The 24,192-nt window shown below is 39.5% G+C and overlaps 1 protein-coding gene across 1 annotated transcript in view; it reads right to left on the bottom strand.

Moving 5' to 3' along the window:
* Nucleotides 1–14,795, bottom strand: part of insyn1 (inhibitory synaptic factor 1) — a 75,443-nt gene extending 60,648 nt beyond the window's left edge. The window contains exons 1-3 of the mRNA XM_079873397.1: nucleotides 14,084–14,795; nucleotides 13,569–13,870; nucleotides 12,565–13,351 (exon numbers count right to left, since the gene is read on the bottom strand). Of these exons, the coding sequence (XP_079729523.1) occupies nucleotides 12,565–12,708 (144 nt within the window). The 5' untranslated portion in view covers nucleotides 12,709–13,351; nucleotides 13,569–13,870; nucleotides 14,084–14,795. The remainder of the gene's footprint in view (nucleotides 1–12,564; nucleotides 13,352–13,568; nucleotides 13,871–14,083) is intronic.
* Nucleotides 14,796–24,192: the final 9,397 nt, after the last annotated feature.

Below are 24,192 nucleotides of genomic sequence, written 5' to 3'. Positions count from 1 at the left end.
GATGTACGCTCAGAGATTACGCTCTGAAAAATGTGTTTGCTCTCCGGATCCCATTACGCATTCAGTCCCTGTTGTAGTTAAGGCTGATAAAAGCATTTGTGCCTCTCCGTGTGCTAAGCATGCTTGAAAAACAATTAGCCCATGTAAAGAGTCAGTCTGCCATTTCTCACCCCATTAAGTTCAGCCCAGTGGTTTAATTCATGGCGTAAAGACGCGCCAGGACCCGTCCCGTGCGTGTCCATCAGAGCAAACCAACAGAGCCGTAAAGAGAGGAAGAGCGATGACGAGGAAAAGAGGAAAAGAGGACAGAAGAGCAGGAGGCCGATAGCCTGAGAGACGAGGTGTTTTCGCTCTGCTTTCTCAATGCAACAACCTCAGAAAATGGAGAAAATGTGTCTCATACTGTGCAATGAGTGCAATACCTCTCTAACGGATTGTGTGTGTTTGAGGCCCTGTTTAATAAGGCAAAAAATGAAAACATATTTTGCAGACATATTTTCCATCCATCCATCCATCCATCCACCCACCCACCCACCCACCCACCCATCCATCCATCCATCCATCCATCCATCCATCCATCCATCCATCCATCCATCCATCCATCCATCCATCCATCCATCCATCCATCTGTCTGTCTTCTCAATACATCCTCATCCTCCCTGCTGGAGAAAATGTGTCTCATACTGTGCAAGGAATGCAATACCTCTCTAACGGATTGTGTATGTTTGAGGTCCTGTTTAATAAGGCAAAAAATGAAAACATATTTTGCAGGCTTATTTTTATAAGCACTCAAGTAAAATAAGACTTTCAGAAAACGAACCTTGAAATCTCAGTGAAAGGATTGCATCACATCACAAGTCAACAAACTTCACCATGAATATAATAAAAAGGGTGATTCTTTCTGTTCAACATTGCACCTACATGTCTACTAACTCTCATCACAGTGTTAGTAGAGTATTAGTAGACTGGCAGGGTTAGAATAAGTTGACATGTAGTTGCAAAGTAACTTAGTCAATAGATTGTCTGTTGGAGGAGCATCAATATAAAGAGTTTGCAGATATTAAGCATCAGTCTACTAATACTGTAATGAGAGTTAGCTGACACATTGGTTCAAAGGGGACCATCAAAATGAAGAGTTACCATTTATTCATAAAGTTCAATGGCCGATGGCTATGAAGCTCCAAATAGGACAAAAACACAATAAAAGCGCCATAAAATGAGTCCATACTTCAATACAAGTTACACTTAAAATAATTTGTGGCATAATGCAATAATTTGCAGCCACAAACAATAAACTTCAGCAGTCTCTCTCTCTCTCTCTCTCTCTCTCTCTCTCTCTCTCTCTCTCTCTCTCTGAGTTCTTTTGTACTAATCAACACTGACAAATCCTCTCGATTGAGTTTAATTTGTACTGAAGCTGAAGCTATTGAACATTTAGAATAAAGTGCGTGAGTCATATGGACCACTTACAGTATCTGTTTTTGCTGTTTTTGCTGTTTTTAGGGCTTTTTGTTTCTTTAAAATGTGTTATACTGAAGAAAACAAAGTGCCTACGGGCTTAGAATTGACATGAGAGTGAGTAAATGGTGGCAGAATTTTCATTTTTAGGTGAACTATTCCTTTAAGTCAAGTGGAAATCTTTGCCTCGGTGTCCAGGAAGCCTCTAATGGCCACTAGAGATGGAGGACCCGGTGCGAGCCGAAGTGGGAGCTAATCCATGGCTTTTACCAGCATGATGAGGCGGTCAATACCACCCTGAACGAGTCTGGAGAAGCTGTAATGAAGCTGGAAGCTCACAGGGTTTCATGGCTGCGGGCTTGTTTGCTGTTGGCCTTCAGTTATCACAGCAAAAAGCCTTTTGAAGGTTTTTTTTGAAGTCGAGGGGTTGTTGATATCTTATAATCGTCATGTTATCACACACGGCTGATGCTAACGTTATCCAGCGCAACGTTGTCAGGCCTCTCTGAAGACTGACTCGTTCCTAAGGTGACACTCGTTAATTTAAGAAATTAATTTGAGCAAAGGAAACGAGGTCAAGAGAAAATGGAAATGGGTCTTTGAAAGAGGGTAGAGACGGAGCCGGGGTTTGGCGGCTGGTTTCTCTTCCAGGCGTGCGTTTCCCAAAAGCATCGTTAGCCAACTGTGTTCGCAAGTTCCGTCGTTATCAGCAGTTCAACGAGTCGGTGTTTCCCGAAACCATCGTTCCAACGAACATTCGCAAACAGCATCGCAGAGTTGTGTGTGTGAACGACAGATCAAGCTGACATTCAGTACAACCTGTGTCTTTTATTTAGAATACATACAAATGTCATTTACGTATTTTAGTGTGTCAAGAGATTTAAAGCACCGTTTTTGAAGAGTGCGCATGTGTGAACGAGCTCTAGTGTAAGAACGAGCCTATGACTGAATCTGGAAATAATGAGAAAAATGAGAATTAGTCCTCAGATGTCATGTCTGTCATTTATATCAAAACATCTAGCGTTTATTCGATCTCAAACAGATTCATTAAATTCATTATTACTCCAACATGTGTGTGACATCATTAACCAACATGGTTGAACGACCACTTTGTGACAATACGTTTTCGGGAAACAGTCGTGACTAGCTAGTTGATTTCGTCAACGATGCATCACACTATGATAGTAAAGCAGCGAGTTACGGCGTTGTACGGGAAACACACACAGGCCGGTGTGAGAGACGGACGGTTAACAGGTCCCTGGATCCACCAAAGCCTCCACATAATCTCCAGCAAATTGAGTCTCCAGCTGCGGGACGGATGGAGGCGCAGCTTTGGATCAAAGAGGGAATCGATGCACTGGCCAGCCGACGAGAAAGAGCAAACCCATCCAGTTTTTAAAAGCAAGTAAAAGGTTTTCTGAGTTAGCATGTGTTTTTTGTTGATCGTATTTGATACATAAGACTTGTATGCCTCAAATAGAATGATAATAGTGAGAAAATGGGGGAAACATCACCTCAATTTCCAGAGTCCCAAACTGAGGAAAAATATGCAATTTGGTGCAGATGCTGATATTTATATGGACAAAAGTAAATGAGAAAATCAATGAGATCTGTATAACAGAACAGCAGATACTGACATAAAATGCATATAAATATCAATATCTGCCAATAATATGTCTTAGTTTTATGATCAAAGCTCTGTAGTTTTAAAACAGATAATGCAATTCAATGATGGTCAAATAAACCTTCATCAAAAGCCCGATGATCATATCTGATACTCACAATTTTTCTACAAAACAATATGTATGGATAATCAAGTAAACCTGAGTTGCTTCAGTCCAGTAAGTGTTCATCTTGAAATTTTACTAACAATATAAAACTTCTACAGTAAGTCAAAAAAAAAAGCAAAAAGACATGTAAATTATAATTATACTAAAAGACTTGAGTCTATCAATCAAACATGAACGCATGGAGTAGATTGTTTATCAGCAAATGATTGATCAAGTTTATCATTTAGAGGTCTTAGAAATATGCAAATCAATTGATAGAGTAAGCATTATAAGTTAAAATCTCTTTAACATTTCAAAATATATAAATATACATGGAGACTTCATCTTCTCAGGTTTCTCCTCAATTATCAGGGCTGTAAATGTGAGAGGACTGAGTTCAGGCAGTGCATTTCAAGGGTCGGCGGCTTTCAGGTTCAGACTGGTTAACGTTTTCAGGGAAATCACAAGTATTTCTGTCCTTTATCCACTTAAATATGAGAAATGGCAGTTTCAGGTCGATGCAGATAGCAGAAAATAGACTGTTGCGTTGAATTAGTTTGTGTGTCTTGAATATGTCAACAAGAAGATTAGTCAGAGCCCAAGTCACCCGCAGCTGATGCCCACCATTTACAGTCAGAAGAAATCTGAAACATGCTTGTTAGTAATGCTTATATCATTTCAATTATGTTTAAACATATTTAATTGAGCACATATCTGACCTTAAATGGTTGTAATTGAAAGGCGCTTTGGAATACAGACCTAAGATTGGTCTCTTTTTAAAAAAGGATACTCAACATATTATTGAAGTGAAAGAACTTCAACTAAATGAAAGTGTAAAGAATTATAGAAGTTTAGGTTTACTGTAAAGGAAATGTGCTGAACTAAACATTTATTTCATACAAAATATATATTTTACAATAAATCTGGCCTCAAAATTGCTATAAAATCAAAGCCATATGTCTAACCAAGTTGTGTTCCAAAAACTTTAAGGTTTTAACGCACCGTTTTCCAATGTCCAATTTAAAAACTTTTTCACTGGATGAATTTTGGATGTGTAAGCTTTCGAAAAGCTTTCCTAATTTATAATGATTACTAAAAGATGTGGGAAAAGGCAATAAAGAAGCGTGCCAAGTTAACAGGCTATAAACTGAAAATCATATTAATATTTCTTCAACATTGTGCACTGAAAAAAATCGGTGTACATTTTCACTCAGAAATTGCTAGAAAATGTCATGCATTATTACAAAGAAATGGCAAGTAACATTGAATTAAATGTGAAATTTTGAAGTAGAAAGATTGAAATAGTGTTTAAAGCAAACGCCAATAAGCTTTGCTTTATTTACATCTTTTGACAGTGTAGTTTGGGCTATGATTAGATGTTGACCAGGAACATCTACTTTTGCTTCTGAATCAGTCTAAGCTTGGCTTCTGAACTAACCACTGTTGGATCTGATGAATCGGCATGAAAGAATCTCTGCATTCGCATTATTATCATTAGTAGTAGTAGTAACAGTACTAGTAGTAATGTAATAGGGGGCCCAACCTCATATTCTTTCATAGGGCCCAAAATTGCTAGCGGCGCCCTGCTTCTGGTGAATTGCGTGCAGCGTAGCGGACGGCGTGCAGAAGGAATCTAAGACGGAGTAAACAGTCTTTGATTCGGGGTTTAATCGCCCCCGTGCCGAGAGACGCTCCGGTCACACACTCGCTCTGTCTGTCGTGGGACTGAGACTTTATCCTCATCACTTGCTACTATCTCTCCTCCCATCACTCATCTCTCTCTTTTCCACTCTCTCCGTCTCCATCTATCTAATGCTGTGTGTGTGTGTGTGTGTGTGTGTGTGTGTGTGTGTGTGTGTGTGTGTGTGTGTGTGTCTGTTTTCAGATGTTCAGCCCCACTGGAATAGAAAAACATTTTTCTGGACTCAAAATGTGCCTCATGTGGTCACATCTAAATTCACAGCTTTTATTGCAGCCGAGAAGCCCAGCCTGAAGCCCAGGTGAAGAGAGCACAAGGAATAACTAATAGATATCACCATACTTCCCCAGTTCATTGATCACATTTGGAATTGCAAACATTTATTTTGTATTACAGGTTTTCTCAAATGCTATGTTTGAATATGCAAAGTAGGCAACATCTAAGTAAATATTCACTAATGCGCAGAGCAGAAATCTGAAGCTTAGGTAAAGACAGGTTCAAAATGTGGTTACACTTTAATAGTTACATTGTACTTGTACTTGCATTGATAAATACTGAGTAATATTAGTTAACTAGATGTACTATAGAGTTATGGTTCGGGTTAGGGTTAATTGTGCATAATTCACTGTTATTACTATAGTAAGTACATGTAGTAACGTGTAACTACGTCACCTTAAAATAAAGTGTTATCCAAAACTCTTGTTTCATTTTGTTGATATATTAGAGAAAGTTTTTTTATAAAGAGGATTTTGCATTTCTTTTTTTTTTTATCACTCCATAAATACTGAAAATACTGATAACAGCCAGAAAACAAACACATTTCCACCATGCTCTATAAATCAGGCGATGATATATGAACAAACCTTGAGAATATAGATAACAAGATAAAAATGTAAAGTTTGGTGTGTGTAAAGCTGCTGAAGTGGAGATTACTGACTTTAAAGATATATACGCAAACAAATAAAGTGCTATAAAATAAACACATAAAACTGTATTTTGGACGCTATAGTTCCACAACTCTGAAACAACACAATACGAAAAGGCTAGGGGTGTAACGATTCATCAACTACATCGATGTTTCGATTTATATTCCTACGATCCAACTACATCGATCTGTGCTCGGCAAGTTGGCCTTCCGGACGACATATATCGATCTAATCGTTTTAAAAGGTAATGAATCGATTGTATTGATACTAGGAAATAACGCATTGGATTTAAGCACGTCAGACTTTATATGGATGTTTTTTCTTAGCACTTTTAATGATAAAGGCGTTAAACGTTACTCGATTCAGTCTGCCTATCTGTGACGTCATCGTCATGCGTGACGCGCCCCAATATTATGCGCAAAGTCTCTCACCTCAGAAAAACGGACTTTCCTGTCCTCTCAGCCGCTATACTGCAGTAGCGCGCACTCTTCAATTGCACGTGCAAATGTGCCGGCGCGCGCTGTAGGCCTATATCGCTTCACTATATATAAAGAACAAAATAAACTACAAGCATGCAACGTCGTTACGTTTTAAATTAGAAAAAAAAACAACCGTGTTGTCCAGATTCAGTATCTGCGGTCAGATGTTGTCAGGCTATATGTTCGTGTCATTATTCTATCATTATTTCATAACTTGTAACGAAATAAAATCTCTCACCTCAGAAAAACGAAATTTCATGTCCTGTCATCGTGCACTCTTTAATTGCACACGCAAATGCGCCGGCGCGCACTGTATCACTTCACTAAAGCGCAAAAGTAAAGGGGTAAAGTTAAGTAAAGGGGACAGAACTTGTGTGTCAACAATTTTTGTGTAAACAAATGTATTATAATAGGCCTATATAATTCATAAAAAGGTGGGTCGCGGCTTGATGACCATGGGGAAATGTGGGTCCCATGGCCAAACTATTCAAAACATCATTCAATGTTGTGATAATCGTAATTAATAATCGCAATTACAATTTCAAGGGAATAATCGACAATTATGATTTTTGTCATAATCATGCAGTCCTACTTTATTAAAATAAAATGTGAATGCATTGTTGTTTACTTGTTTGTTTATAGCCATAATTAGTTGATACCTGATTCCCTTACAAGAATTTTGGGCTAAAAGGTCACTGAATCGTTTCGGATCGTATCGTTCTAAATGAACCAATATCGTCCTTGAATCATATCGACAACCACGAATCGTTACACCCCTAGAAAAGCCAAATAGCCCAAAATCTCTAAAAAAACAATGTTATTAGTGTCTTGTCTGAAGGTCACAACCACATTTTCACATTTTTGCAGAGTTTTGACTTTACATTATCTACATCAACATAAGAGTAAACATAAAATCAAAACTCGATTTACCTTATCTTCATCAAAACACACCATCTTCAACTATCAAAAAGTAATAACTTGCGATGTCTCTGAACTGACTTTCCGTTCCAGCTGACATCAGAAATCCTGCTTGTTACGTCAACTTTTCACAATCCAATCAATTCCGGATGGATAAAATCAAATCCTGTCCTAAATCTTTTCTCGTTGAATATCCTGTATCGTATATATGGGTTGAGAACAGCGTTTCATTTTGGCTTTAAGCGCTGACATGCTGTTACTGTAAAGGCCACTTTTCAACGGTACAGGCTTTGTGTGGTATTGAAAAGACACGAGCCTGCGGCACAGTCTGATGTTATTTGATCAGAGCTGCTCAAGTGAAGTCATTCTGCCTCCTTTGGCTTGATTGAGCCTTAAAAGTGCTAGATCTCTGAAAGCATCCGACATGACTGTTGCATGGGAACACAGATGTGATGGATATATGCAACGTAATCATGTCGGAAGGAGTCGTTCAACCAAAAACTAAAATTCTGCCATCATTTAATCACACTTATGTTGATCCAAACTCATACAATTTTGAATAATCCACAAGCCAGGTTTTTTTTTTTTTTTTTTTTTTTTTTTTTTCAAGCAATTACAATTAATGATGACGGGAGCTTTAAGCATGGAAAATGACAAATAAGTAGTTCAAAAGTTTGGGGTCGGTACGATTTTATAATGTTTTCGAATATTTTCTGCTCACCAAGGCTGCATTTATTTAATCAAATATATTGTAGAACAGTTACATTTTAAAATATTATTCCAATGTAAAATAGCTGTGGATATATTGTAAAATGTAATTTATTCCTGTGATCATTACTCCAGTCTTCAGTGTCACATGATCCTTCAGAAATCATGCAGAAACACACACACACACGCAACCTTTCAGAATATATGGTGTTTTTGCCTCATTTTTGAGAATAATAATAAAAAATAAAAAAATACATTCTTGAAAATCTCGAATTTTCTGTTTCAAAGAAGAAAGAACATTGACCGACTCAAGTGTGAATGGATGAAGACAAAATGTCCATTTTGGAGCATCCGATTCCTTTAATGAGTCGCCTCATTATTATTTTAGCGAGGACATTAAAACACACCAAGCGTTCGGTCTGAAATCTGGACTGTCAGGAAGCCATGTTTGCTGTTGCATCACCGGCTCTGCTTCTGTGTGATAAACCAGTCTCTCAAATTACTGCGCTCAGGCAGAGACACTTAACCAAGCGTTAGACACTGCACTGGAGCAAAGATAAGTACTCTTTGTCCAAATGACACTCGTCCCTCTCATTACATGCTGCGAGACACAGTCTCCTCTCCGTATTGTGTCTTTCTGTCTCTGTCTACTTACTCTCTCTCTTGTGCTCTTCCCTAGAAAGAATTTCCACTCTCTTCTGACACTTAATTTCAAGCACTTGTGTTTTATGACAATCCATAGGCAGCTCGTGTGGGCCTTTAACCGGAGCCGTAATGGGACTGTTTATGTTATCGATGGCTTTTGCATGTTGTGCTCCGTCCCGTAGAGAATTCAGACGGGATTCGGCTCGCTGAGGGCAGAGCCAGTGAATCGACTCATTAATGAAATATATTGATCATCAAATTCAGTGCAACTACTAGCGGACTCCAGTGGGAGCGTTGTCTGTTTCAATCAGCATGATAATGCAACAAAGGCAAATAAAAGCGACTGCATATGATCTTGTAACAATATTATGAATAATATAATGTGCTTAATACATATAGATGTTTTACTCCAAATTAATTTACAGTAGGGCAATTGCACCGAGTCCCTTTGGAGCAGCGATGGGTTAAGTGTTCAGCTCGAGAACACAATGGCGGTAGGACAGAAACAGGGTCTGTGTTTAATGGATCATCTCTAAGTGGGATCAAACCTGCCGCTTTACAGTTAAAAGCCTTCAGCAAACTGAATGAGCATACCGGTAATTGCCAAAATGTACCAAGGTAAGCATCAGAAGTGGCATTTCTATTCAAAGTGAGTGTGTATGAGTGGAAACCAAGTGGATTTTGTATGCAAAATGCTAAAAAAAACAAAAAAAAAACAATAACAACACACACTCACAAGCGCACACACACTGCATTAATAACAAAAATATTGCAATAAGTTTCACTTTGTTAACATTAGAACTACCAACATTTTAACAGCATTTATTAATCAGTCAGTAAATGTAAAATTATTCATTCATAATGCATGAATGTTCATTTAACTTGAAATGTAAAGCATTGTTATGCTGTAAAAGTACTGTGTTCATTGTTATCTTGATGTTAACACACACACACACACACATATACGTATATATAAAGAGTTTGTCTGAAACACTGTCAAAATCAATTAATGTCTAAATTTAGTCAGTTCATTAAGTCATCGTCTGCCGACCCTCATGTCGCTCCAAACTCGCATGACCTTTTCATCAAAGTTATTAGCTATTATCAAAATGTCAAATGGTGATCACTAGCTGTCAAGTTTGTCTCTAATTTAAGTTCAGTTGTAATGTAAGAATTTTTAATTCATGTTTCCTCCAAAAAACCTGCCAATGGTAAAGGGTTGTCTTTATTATTAATGAAACCATCACAGAATTGCCTGAACCACTCTCCTCGTTTGCGCTGCGTCTCCTACTTGAACATCGGAGGGAAAGAACGACAGCATTTCCCTCAGCGTTTGTTTGCAAGGATGATCTCAGCCTGAGGCGGTTAGCATTAATTAAAAAGTGCGGCAGCAAAAGCTTGAGGGGTTGGATTTGAGTTTGAGTGAATGGGAGGAGATGTGAAAAGATCTCAGACTCGTGTGAGATGCGAAATTCCTGCAGATTGACAGAACTGATGACTAATTCAGAGCTGTTTGTGCTGTTTTATGTAAGTTACTGGTAGAGTTACATAAGTCTTTTCCATCTCAGCACAAACTTGCAGCACTTTGAAGTCAAACAGGGTTAAAGGGTACAAACACACACGTACTCGAGCTCACACACACACATATGCTCTCAAACACCAGGAGCATTCGTTCTCTGTGGCCTATGAGGGGTAGAGATGGTTTAACTGTAACGCTTTTGATCTAACGCTCCCAAACGGGAAGAAAAGCAAATGTTTCTACAAGCAAAACTACTTGCTGATGTGTCAATACAACAAACACACACAGTAGGGACTTTCCATTGACTTTTTACACAGAGCTTATGATATTTTCCTGCCCCGGCTAAATCTCATGGAAACCTTTTTACATTTGAATAGTTCAATTAAGATATTATTCTGTATGTTTACTGAGCCATTTTCCTCTTAACGGCCAATGACTAGCCTCAAAATGTATGTGACCTCAGCTTTTACTGTCCTTATGGGAACATTCAGTCCTTACAATGTAGGCGAAACCTCTCTCTCTCTCTCTCTCTCTCTCTCTCTCTCTCTCTCTCTCTCTCTCTCTCTCTCTCTCTCTCTCTCTCACACACACACACTCAGGCAGAGTCTGCAGTCTCATTACGTGCGATGTGACCCCATTATTGCGCATCCCTGAAGTATCATCCAGCATTGAGTGTCATCCATCAGGCAGTCCTCTAAAACAGCCAAAAGAATTAAAGATTTTATCCAACATTCACCATCTACACATCTTCCCCTGGACTGATCATCAATACTCCTTAACGTAAACCTCTACAGACATCCCATACACACACACACACACACACACACACACACACACCCCGTCAGCTTTTAAACATTTGACTTTATTTTTAGCCTGATCCATATGTAGTGTGGGCGTAGAGCCGTTTACGGGCTACTCCGAGTCCTGGTGTTTATAAATAGACGGAGCGAACATTATTCCCACATCATCAATCACATTCGGGAGCGAGGGAGAGACTCGAGGGTGTAGTTCTGCTGTAGTCTGGGCTTCATGAGCGGGACGGGCTAATCTGGAGGGGAACAGATGCCGGTGCCTCCAAAGATGAGCGATGATTCGGGAAGGGCGAATTTCTAACTGGTGTACAAGCCTAGAAATATTCAGAGTCCAAATGGAGCGAGAGAGAAACGAGTCTCATGATTGTAGCAGAAAGCAGAATTCATTATTTTCTCTCATACATGCGCAATTCTCATCACTTTCATTTCTAAACAAATTATTGCCCATTTCTGTTCCAAGTACATTTCTCACACACACAGATCTATTCAGCTGAAATGTGACATTGACGCAGACACACACTTGTCTTTTTTTCAATGCAGTCAGCTCACTCCTAAACACTGAGAGAGGAACACACACACACACACACACAGAGGAATCTTTTCATCTTGTAACCATGGCAGTTGGTAGAATACAGTAGGAATCCAGCCGATAACAAAGTGCTTACATAACTATAGCATTGCCAAGCCCGACTCCTACCTTGCACACCTCTTTCCCTTTTTCTTCTGCCTCTCACTTTCCCTTTCTATTTTCCAGCATGATCACATTGTAGCAGTTCCATCATTAGGCATTGCAGCGGATCCCGGACATGTGTCACGTCATTGTCACGGGAAAAGTGCACTACTGTATCTCCTGGATAAAGCAGCTACACATCTCTCTTTCATTCCCAAATTCTCCTTTGGTTTTCAGGACAATGAAATTCGTAAATCGATGTGTACAGCCGTCTGTCGGAAGCTAGTGATTATAGTTTATAAAGTTTTAAATATGGATATTTTTCTTAAACAAATGCATGGCTTCGCTTCTAAAGGCCTTTATTAACCCCCCGGAGCAGTATGGATTACTTATATGATGGATGGATGCACTTTTTTGGGGTTGAATTTTTCTCCAGCCATTCACTCTCAACATAAAGCTTGGAAGAGCCAGGACATTTTTAATATAACTCCAATTGTATTCGTCATAAACACCTAGGATGGCTTCAGGGTGAGTAAATCATGGGCTAATTTTCATTTTCGGGTGAACTATCTCTTTTAAGGCCATTGCTCGCTTTGTTTTTCAGTGCAATGAAGCTACATTTACGCCTGGTACTCCTTCAACCTGGAAAGCATTGATTATTTATCACTGCAACTGTTCTATCATTTGGCATTGCAAAGGATCCCAGACATGTGTCACGTCAATGTCACGGGAAAAGGCAATCTTCTGTATCTTCTGGATAAAGCAGCTACATACACCCCTTTCTTTCATTCTCATTCCCACATTCTCAGGTTAAGGCTTTGGTTTTCAGTGCAATGAAGCTTTTATGCCTGGAAACCTGGAAAGCATTGATTATTGATCTCGTCTTCAGGATAACACTCGAATCTCCTCGTCTCCCTCAATAGTAGAACCGAAATGAGATGAAATGAGTAGCGATCCTTACCTCCCGCAGTTCATGTGCCACATCTTTCAGCTCTTTGAGGATTCCTTCCAGCTGCTCGATCACCATCTTCATGTGGCTGCGGATCTGTTCTCTCTGACTGCGGGTCTCAGAGGGTTCCCGGGCTTGAGCTCCGCTCTGGGACATCCTTCACAGGCTTCTCACGGGCCGGGGAACGGAGCGCTGAGGGCAGGGCCGAGCCGAGCCACGATCCATGTCTGGGGCCTCCGGGAGCCGCAGTGCTACTGATCCGATCTGGGGCTCGGGACACACGGGAAGGGTTCAACATCTTAAATACGCCTGGGCAGCCGAGAGACCTCGCTGGGTCTGGGGTCAAGCCTCCTCTTGAGGTGTACGACGGGGCATCTCGGGGTTCGGGAGACTGACACGGATGGAACGGGAGATGCCGGAATCATTGAAGGATGCTATATCCGAGAAATACACACTCCAGCGGGAAGAGACAAAATGTGGTTCATTTCATTGTAGCTTGTGTGGAAGAGTCCTTATGGGTGATTCTGGATGGAAAGCTGGTGTCTATGACGCAGAATTCTTCTTTTCCATGAAGACATGCTCGTATTCAGCAACTGATCCACGACAAACTCTCATAAAATCCAATTTAGGAAGAAAAAGGAAACTCCCAAAGTTGCATTTCTTTCAGAGAATGATTGAAGTGCTTCTTTAAAAAAAAAAAAAAAAAAAGCAATGTTTTGTCTTTTTTGCTTGGGGTTGAAGTAAAAAAAGTCAAACCAAAAGATGAAATATTCCAACTTTCATTTTCCTTGAACTGGATCTGGAATAAAAGGAGAGAGAGAGAGAGAGAGAGAGAGAGAGAGAGAGAGGGAGAGAGAGAGAGATGTTAGTTCAGTCAAAAACAGACAGTGTGCTTCTATATTATGTGTGTACATACGTATGTTTGTCCTTGTGCATTTGTGAATGTCTGAAACGATAAACCAAGGCAACCGACTTAATGCTGTCAGAGCGGTCGGCAAAATTATAACTACACTTACAAATAAGTGTTGTGATGATGTTTCACACGTAATCCCCCACAGGGTGTCAGACGAAACGGTGCATCCTTCGCTCCGGGTCAGAGAAGCATTTCTCACACGTTTCCTTAAATGGAGACGGATCGCAATCTTTCATGCCCTTTTTGAATAGCGCTTTGTTCTTCAAAAAAAATAAAAATCATCAGAGGAGGTAAATTCCATGTCTTTTTGCTCCAGGAGGATTGGAAGGGAAAGAAATAGGACAACTTGACCCTTCAAAACCTCTTCTGCTGACAAAATTGGCAGGAGGCAATTTCTCACAACACCTGGAAAGACAGGAATGAGAGCAATTTCTCTGTGTATCTGGTAACGTCTCTCTCCCGGTCATTTTTTATTTCCCTCTCCCCCACTTTCTATTCTCTCAGACACACATCTTGATTTTCTCTTTTAACCGTGCTCAAGCTTCAATTTACTACACAAAATCAATTACAGACAGCAAAGAGAGACCAAGAAGAACAGATACAAATGAACACGCTCACCAAATTGAATCGCTCCAGCCCCAGTGGAAACACTCTTCATAACACAGTGTTCTCTCTCACTCCTTCCCGTTTCTCCGCTGGTCAGTGATGTGCAGGTTTGCCTTTCCTTCCTCCTGAGAAGGAACAGCAGGAACACAGTTTTCGGATCGGCTGAGATCGGATCATCCTGTCGGTTTTGTTGCCACGTCAGTCACCATCAACTGACTGTCTCCCTCCCACCTCTCTCTCTCTTTCCCACACACAATCCCACTCTTTAATGTCTTTCCTTTCACTTGTCCGTCCAGCCACACTCGCCCACCGTCAGAAGGAGGGTTCGTTCAGATCTGTCCTTCAGTGGGAGGAGGAGGAGGAGGAGGAGGAGGAGGAGGAAAGATTGGCCCCGGTCCCTCTCTCTTCTGGAGCCCTGGCTTCTTCAATCCTGCGTGGAATCCTGGAACTCCTCGAATGCGCTTGTTGCCGCGGCGACCACTAGATTCCGTCTCGCATTCCGTCTCCCCGGTGATGCTGACACCTCCTGTCGCCGTGACGATGGAGGGATGCTGCCTTTGCCTCCGATTTGAAACCCTGTGGATTCACTCTGGTCCCCTCTCTCTCTCTCTCTCTCTCTCTCTCTCTCTCTCTCTCTCTCTCTCCCTCTCTCTCTCTCTCGCTCTCTCTCTCTCTCTGTCCCTCCTGCCAGATGGAGGGAGGAAGAGGCTGGAGTTTATGGACAGGCTTTGGCTGCTAGTGGAGACGGCTCTCTCACTGCCTCTAAAGGATGGGGGGGGGGGGTGAGAGGAGGGACCAGTTTAAAGAGACAGTAGCGAGATTCACACTGTAATTCTATCTCTTCGTCTATTCATAGCCCTCCATTTTATTTATGGGTGCCTATAACCCTTCTCTCTTAGTGTATGCTATACATCCCTTTTTACACAGTACACATTTTCTGGTTTGTCATGAAAATATCATCATCTAACATCTTTAATATTTTACACTCTAAGAAATGCCTGGATTGTTTCAACCCAATTTTGGGTGAAATATGGACAAACCCAAACACTGGGTTAAAAATGCAATTAAAAAGATTATCCCAATAGCTGGGTTTGTCCATATTTGACCCAAAATTGGGACAACCCAGCATTTTTTTTGTGTGTGTGTGTTTTTGAGACATAATAAACATGTTTGCTGTTTTGAATATTTTTTCTAGTTTATAATACGCACAAATCTGGGAGGGTTTCTGTAGTTGTATGTTCTTTCACCACTCACAGGCACCAACAAATTGAGAAAATGATGCTGAGTAAAAGATTCCCTTTTGTATCTTCCTCTTTGATCAATAAAACATTTCCCCCTTCATAAACTCCACACATTAACACAATGTGCACACTTGGCATCAAACATATGTTTAGAGTCGGCACACTGTGTTTTTAGAGCCCTGTATTGGCTTTCTCTGTATTTGTTCTTCTCCACACACGCATTTCTGTAGTCATTTCAACTGAAAACACTTCACGCAATGACTCAATTCAAACTGTGTTTTGTAGATCATTTCAGCTAATTTGGGGATTTTTAAAAACTTTCTAGTTGATAATGTAACTGTCAATCATCATATTTTCATTTGCATTCCAATTAGCCTACACTTTTCCTTAGAGCAATTTGCATACAGAATTCTAATTGGTCTTTCTTTCTTGTATCCATTTAACTATTCCAGCCAGCAACGGCTAAATCGCAGAACAAAAGCTTGAAACCTAAACTTACCTTTTGAAACGTACCTCATTCGCTGCATGAAATTCTCTTCAGGAAATTCAAATCTAGTTATGACGAGTGTAATATGTGGGTTAATTAAGGGGCTATTATTGATCTACAGCTATGAACAGTGTGATGGGTGAATTCTCCGTTTCCAAAAGCAAATGCGTCCCAAAGGCTCTACGTATCTGTGAAATAAGATTATCTATAATGCTTCGGGTGCTTGAATTCGCTTATACGTAAAGCCAAAGTGTGTAGCTGTGTGTGTGTGTGTTCACATGTAGGGTCAGAGTGAGTGTGTGTGTGTAGGAGGAGGCTGATGTGGCATTATTCTCACAGATCTATGTGGAAGCGAGTAGGCTTTGAGAAGCAGTCGTACTGCTGGATGACAGAGAGATGTCCTTGCGATCCTTTTAAAAGTCACAGATCATTTCAAACTCTCTTAAACACCTTTACAGCCATCCATAATCCTGTTTAGCATAATTTGGTGTCTAATGAACATTGATAACGGAGTCTGCTGTTGCACATTTGCAATCGTTGAAGAATCATCGACACACACACACACACACACACACACACACACACGAGTATCGGCGTTTGACTGCCTTCGTCGCCCCTCTCCTATGATATTTCTTCAACGCTAAGGTCATTCTGACTGCTGGTTTTTACTAGCAGAGCTGGAGCAAGGCCAAGGAAATATCAGCCCCACTTAATATTTCTGTCCTGGATTTATTGCACCTGGCCCGATTATGGGGAAGTTTTATAGAACGCAATATTTTTCTAGCAGGGCCTCACGCTGGTGCTTTCACAGGTGTACCTCCAGAGGAAATCACTCGGGTAATGTGGTACTACAGAGAGAGGGCAAGGGAATAAAGAGAGAGAGAGAGGGGAATAAAGAAAGTGTTGGAGGAGAAGAAAGCGAGAGTCTAGTGGGAGTTTATTTGACCACTTCTGTTTACACAGTATTGAGCAATCATAGCCCAGTTATTTGATACTTCAAGATCAAGTATCTTTTTATTAGACGAGTCAGTGTTTGGCTGGCTTGCCGCGCGCCGAGATACAGCCGACGTGTCTCAGTGTGTGTGTGAAGATTTATTTTTTCTCATAAACCAAAACTTGAGGGACCCGGCCGGTCGATGGAGGTGTTCTAACCCTGCTCCTGTTTCTTTGTCAAAATATAGCCTCTCGTCCATCACAGCCAGAGCTTAGTATTGGTCAGAAGCTTCATGCTTCACACGGCTATTTTAAGACGCATTTGAAGCACACATCATTTTTTCTAACTGCAAACCTGTGATTCTCCTCTCCACAAGGTGGCGCAGTGGTGTAGTGAAGTCCCTGAAACTCACAAAAGAGCAACACAGAGAACACTGGACCTGTGGCATCAAGATCTGCTGTTCATTTACAAGAATGTTTTGGAAATAAATTTGGAATTTCTGTTTTTAAAGATGTGTTTGGTTGTTACATCATTATTCATTTAATAAAATATTTATGTGAAGTATGAAGACGTGAGTATCCTTTCAGAACTCTCCCTGCATTTGAGAAGTATCCTATTTGGTGTTTAATTTTATTTTAATTTCACACATGAGGTCAACAAAAATAAAGCAGGGTTATTCGAGTTTACTAAAACTAAAATATATATATATATATATTATTTTTATTTATTTTTTGTTACTGGAAATTAAAATCAAGTTAACTGTGATAAAATAAAATAAACTTTTTTTTTCAACTAGTCGGCAACTTTTTTTTAATTTAGTGATGTGCTAAAAGTACAAAAAAAATACAAAAAATTAATAAAAACTACATCGATATTTGAAAAAAATGACAAAATTAAATTACTAAAGCTTTAGTAAAATAAAAAATGAACACTAATTCAATATATTAATAAAAAACAACTTCTCAATGATTCTAAAATAACACTGATTTAAAAAAAATATGACACTAACATTGTATATTTCCTTCATTCACACGTTTATACACAGAAATCGACTTCATAGTCACAATTTAAATTAGGTATCTTACATTAAATAATAATAATTGTTAGCTACAATGTACTTATTCATGAACTTGATGTTGTTTTGCAAAACACTTGTGGGATCCGGGTAAGGTTAGGGACAGGTTTGGTGGTATGGGTTGGTTTAAGGGTTGCTTAAGATGTAAGGGAATGTCAGAAATTAAAGGTTAAAAAATGAATTACAACTGTAATTACATGCAGGTGTTTTAAAGGGGTCATGAACTGCATTGTTTCCTGGGATGCACTTATAATGTTAGTATGATTTTTACATCAAAAATTGTCATAAGAAATAAAAGGCATGTTTCCTAACCTGATTTTTGCCTCTGACTTGAACACTCTGTTTGAAGGGGCGTGTCTGTGTGAGACTTCAGTGTAAACTCCCACTTCTGTGATTGGCTGTGAGACTTCAGTGTAAACGCCCACTGCTGTGATTGGCTGACATATTTGCATATGAAATAAGTATTACATGTGGAACTCTCTCGAAAACTTTTAGCACATTTTTACTATTACAGCTCTCAAGGTTAACTAATCGTGAAAAGTATTAGCATTATTTTTAGATCGGTTGCAGTGATGAGCATGCAGCCAATCACAGACATGTTGAGCACATGAATGCAGTGATCTCATCATTGCAACTCAATTTCTGCTCACTAACGAATCCTTTCATCATAACTAACAGTGCAAACATGTAAGTAAGAGATTTGTTGATTAATATGTGAGTTTTGGCGCGAGTCCAGAACTCAGTCACTGATAAACTCGCTGTTTGATTGACAGCTCCAGATATTGTAAAGGGAGCGTTCTTTAATCGATTTTAAATAACAGATTATTTTCATCCTACTAAGAGAAACAATGTCAAGTTGGCTTGATTTACTGACACATCTGACTGTACATGAATCACTACATATCAGAAATCACCGGTCACAGATCAGGCATTAGAATTAACACACATGTTGTGGCATTACTGTCTATTCCATGTCGTAAAAGTCTGTTTGCAAAGTCTGCGCCGAAATTGCGACTGATTTACCAAAGAATCCACAGTGAAATGTGCCAAATACTAATAAATAATGCTACACTGAGACATTCACATTGTTGAAAATAAATAACCACATTCCGAGCATTAGGATCCTTTGAAAGGTAATGTTGTGTTTAGTTCAGTGATCCTGTATTGCTCTTCTCTCTTCTTCATCTCACTAACACGCCAGTGGGCGGGGCCAAAGTTGCGATGATGAAGTAGGCGTTGACCTTCTTCTGCAGAGGCGGTCTTTCACCGATCCATGACAGGCACATTACACAACCAGTCGTTCGCTGGGCTTGGTTTCAACAAAGCTGATTTTGGACTAACAAGGAAGTTTTTAGTTCTGAAACTTACAGGATATTTTTATAGTATGACGACCTCTTATATGTCAAAAGCTCAAGGAAAATTTGATCTCTCAATATCAATTCATGACCCCTTTAAAATATTAGTACAATGTAAAAACAACATGTATGTACACAATAAGTGCACTGTTTCAAATATAACATTGGGACTATATCATTTCACTATTTATTGCACAATAAGCCGCGGCCATATGCATTACAGTGACTTTACCACAATTACGTTTTTTTACAGAACTAAGAATAGCTCATTCAATGATAAAATCATTATAACACACATCTCTCAAGTGGCTTATTGCTTTATTTTACCTCCGCATATTTATAGACCTGAACTTCACAGTTTACATTTTTTCAGCTCATTTTCCTTATTTGTCAGATGCATAAATGTGTGTGTGAGCGAGTAGCTTGCCATGATGTTATTCCAGTGCATCTGCAGGACGGTTAAAAATGTAAGTGATAATTTGTGAGCATTTACTGCCAAGTGAGAGAGAGAAAGAGAGGTCATCCAGCCCATCATTTCATTTACCCGCTCACTCTTCGTCCTTATTCGGGGAGTTGGGGACATTTAATATTCAACAATATTATTGATCTGCCTTACTTCAGGTGGACGATGGCGCAATTTTCTTCTAGAAACAAACTTTGTCGTATAATTTTCATGTAATCACTGTGAAGATGCTTTGATACAATCTGTATTGTAAAAAGCGTTATATAAATAAAGGTGACTTGACTTGACCTTATGGATGATCATCAGTGTGTCCTCCAGTCCTCCTGTCTCTCTCACACACATCTTCTCATGGTCCTCGGGTCGGTGTGATTTGCTGATTGCCGATGGCCCTGATGCCGTGAAGCTCGAGGACGAACTGCGCATCACCAATCATCATCCTTATTCCTCATTCAGCAGGAGTCCCACCAATACAGATCCTCACATTTCCCTCCTCGTTTAGAGCCGCGCGCCTTTCAGGAAACTCAACGTTACGCCAGTTATGTAATGCTTAAGAAACCGGACTGCATTGGAAATGTCAGCGCGCAGCCATGATGAGGAATGGGATGTGATGTGGAGATTGACACGCAGGGTGTTTGACTGAGAAGTGCAGATTACTGGTGCCGGCATCTTTTGATTCACTCGCAGCTCGAGCAAACACAATCAAGGCCGAGGTGTCACTCAATATCATCGCTATGGAGACGAGTGCGGATGCTGTGCCATTCTAGCACTTTCCGCTTAGATAACGTCTCATTTTACTATGCTTGGCTTCAGTAAATAAAGGAAACATACGAGCTAGCTCTGCTTTTGACTGAAGCTGCCATTGGTGTCACAGCAACTTAACACAGATTTCTAGGAATAGCGGCAGTGGGGATTGTTGAATGCTTTGTGCATGTATCTTTCCCAGTTACTTTTTGCCATTAAATGAAAAGGTAATAATAACTTATAATTGATATGATATGATATGATATGATATATTAATTGATATGAGATATGATATGTGCATTATGATTTACTCAAACGGCCACACAGAAAAAGAAATGTTGAACAATGTCTTGGCTGCCCTTTTCCACATTATGTTGTGCTTTATAGTACTTTATGCACTATATTCCATGTCTTCACAATGCATACGATAGCTTTGTGTGATGATGAAAATACAGATATTAAACTATTAATATATTAATAGTTCAATATCTAGTGATGTTAATCACTGGAAATCTTGTCGTCCTCTTAAATTGCATATGCCACTTTTAGACGTCACTTAACAATAAAGATCATTAAGCTATTTCAATGCGTCTAAAGGCTCATTCAAAATGTTTTTTTGTTTTTTTTGGTTCATGGGTTCAAAAAATATTCTTTATTCTATACTTGAACCCATTTAAGCCCACCGGCAACTATATTTGCCGCAGTGTATAGTTGTCATTTTCCTTTTGTAAGTATTTTTCTAGATGTTGTCCATGTTTTATTTCTCAATGACATGCAAGCAAACAACCAAATAAAGGATTTCAAGAAAAAAAAAAAAAAAAAAAGGTATTCACTTCCTTCCTGTCACATGAGGCTTTTTTTTGTAAACTTAGTCAAAAGTCCAAGCGGCAACTATAGTTGCCGGTGGGCAAATGCCTTGTAAGTACACATCATGGGAAAATGGGGTATACTGTGTTAATAAATCAAAGTTATTGGTCTTGTTTAGTGCATAAACATAACTTAACCCTTTAAATTACATCTCTACTGTTCATTAATTGTCTGTATGTACTTTTATTTTTGTTATTTGCCTTTTTTTTTTTTTTTTTTTGTTATATAGATATAATTTTTTCTTCATTCTATTTATTTGTATTTATTTATTTTCATTTAAATTTTTGATATACAATGCCCTGTTATGGCTGCACTTTGTTGTGCACTCTGTTCCACCACTTTAAGACAAATGGATTTGTTGTTTGTTGTGTTTTCATATACAGGAGATTATATTATATATAAGCTATATAATATAAGCAAGATGCAGTTTTTTTTGGGGGGGGGGGGGGGTTGCATCAAATGTTCTTCGACTTTTATACATAATAAATTTGTTTATGAATAAATAGATTGATCTGTTGAAAGCAGTTATTTTGAGATAGATGCCAAATGTTCTCCGCCTATTCATATATGACATTGTGGGGGTGCATACAACATACTTTATTTGCCTACCGGCAACTATAGTTGCCACACATTCAAATATGATTTTCAAGAAAGAAAGAAAAAACCTGGGGAATTTTACTGAAATAAGAGCCAAAAATATGCCAACGCATTTTCAATTAATTTAACTTGATGTATAAAAATTAGTAAAATTTAGTAATGAAACAAAATTAAAAAATATAATCTCATTAAAAAAAGTAATACAAACTATATTAATAACATAGTCATGTTCCACTGAAGATAGAATTCATATGTGTTAGAAACCACATTTATTGGTGAACTATCTCTTTAATAACTTAAGATGACTCAATTCTGACCTTTCAAATTTGACCCTTTTCAATTAACTAGTATTCAATCTCATTTTCTTTATACTCCTATTTTTTTCTAGAAATGAAATTAAATGAATGCATGTTGGCCTTGGAGTTTGCCTCAGTGAATCAATATGGAATAACAGAAATGCAAAACAGAATTTAATACTTAATATCTAGAAATAAATGCATGCAGGTGGTTGCAGATTGAGTCTGCCTTAGCGGATCGATATAAATAACAAATGCAAAACGTACCTAATATCTGGTGAATAATATCTTGTGAAAAGTTTGAATAAAAGTTTTACTTTCAGCTTGCTGCTGGAAATCCAATAGCAGTGCTCTGAAACAAATCAGATTCCAAATTATAGAGGTTCACAATGTTACAGAGAAAATCCTGTGTGTGAAATACCAGTGGTCACACATAACAATAGTGGTTTCAGAGGTTTATTCTGCAGTTTTGCCCCCTAGGATATTCCTGGTAATGCAGGCTGAAGGAAGGGGAAGCCATCCCACTTATCACAGAGCAAAGTGTTCAGTAGGCGTCCCCTCAGCGCTTCTCCAAGCCTGTCATCACGGCTACAGGCATGCATCTGTTCGCTCGCAGTCAGTTCTGTCCGTATAGCCTTGAGCATCAGCTTAGGTGCTCACAAGCACACACACACACGGGAAAATCCTTCCTCGTAACAGAGCACATAATGCCCTGCTGTCGTTCCTCTGTGAAACTGAGTGCTCTATTTAGGGTGCAGTCAGAGGGTTGTGCGAGCTAAGGTGAAAAACACAGCAAAACACAAGCACTGATCCTCACGAGAACAACCCATTTGTCTTACTGACCTCTGCACACAGAAAACTCCTCGTGCACACGAGTCAGAGGACTGGAAACCTGAACTGGGGAATAATAACCGGCCAACATGGCCTTCCCTATCACCAAATACACTGTAAGGGGAAGAAGGACTAAAATATCTTGGGTTATTTTTTCTACTCAAATCCTGGGTTGAGCCTTTTGGGTCAATTTGTGGGCTTATTTTTAAAGTGTTTGTGTAGTTTTTGTGTCACCCAGCTCCTGGGTCAGACCTAACAACCCAATGTTTGGGTAGTTTTTGTGTCACCAGATCCTGGGTCAGACGTAACAATCCAGTGTTTGGGTAGTTTTTGTTTAACCCAGATCCTGGGTCAGACGTAACAACCCAGTGTTTGGGTAGTTTTTGTGTTACCCAGATCCTGGGTCAGATGTAACAACCCAATGTTTGTGTAGTTTTTGTGTTACCCAGATCCTGGGTCAGACGTAACAACCCAATATTTGTGTAGACGTAACAACCCAGTGTTTGGGTTGTTTTTGTGTTACCCAGATCCTGGGTCAGACATAACAATCCAGTGTTTGGGTAGTTTTTGTGTTACCCATATCCTGGGTCAGACGTAACAACCCAATATTTGTTTAGTTTTTGTGATACCCAGATCCTGGGTCACACGTAACAACCCAGTGTTCGGGTAGTTTTTGTGTTACTCAGATCCTGGGTCAGACGTAACAATCCAGTGTTTGGGTAGTTTTTGTGTTACACAGATCCTGGGTCAGACGTAACAACCCAGTGTTTGGGTAGTTTTTGTGTTACCCAGATTCTGGGTCAGACGTAACAACCCAGCGTTTGGGTAGTTTTTGTGTTACCCAGATCCTGGGTCAGACGTAACAACACAATATTTGTGCAGTTTTTGTGTTACCCAGATCCTGGGTCAGACGTAACAACCCAGTGTTTGGGTACTTTTTGTGTTACCCAGATCCTGGGTCAGACGTAACAACCCAATATATGGGTAGTTTTTGTGTTACCCAGATCCTGGGTCAGACGTAACAACCCAGTGTTTAGGTAGTTTTTGTGTAACTCAGATCCTGGGTCAGATGTAACAATCCAGTGTTTGGGTAGTTTTTGTGTTACCCATATCCTGGGTCAGACGTAACAACCCAATGTTTGAGTAGTTTTTGTGTTACCCTGATCCTGGGTCAGACGTAACAACCCAGTGTTTGGGTAGTTTTTGTGTTACCCAGATCCTGGGTCAGACGTAA

Source organism: Squalius cephalus (assembly GCF_949319135.1).
Source record: "Squalius cephalus genome assembly, chromosome: 6".
NCBI classification, from domain to species: Eukaryota; Metazoa; Chordata; class Actinopteri; order Cypriniformes; family Leuciscidae; genus Squalius; species Squalius cephalus.
This window is presented reverse-complemented; position numbering and strand designations above follow the sequence as displayed.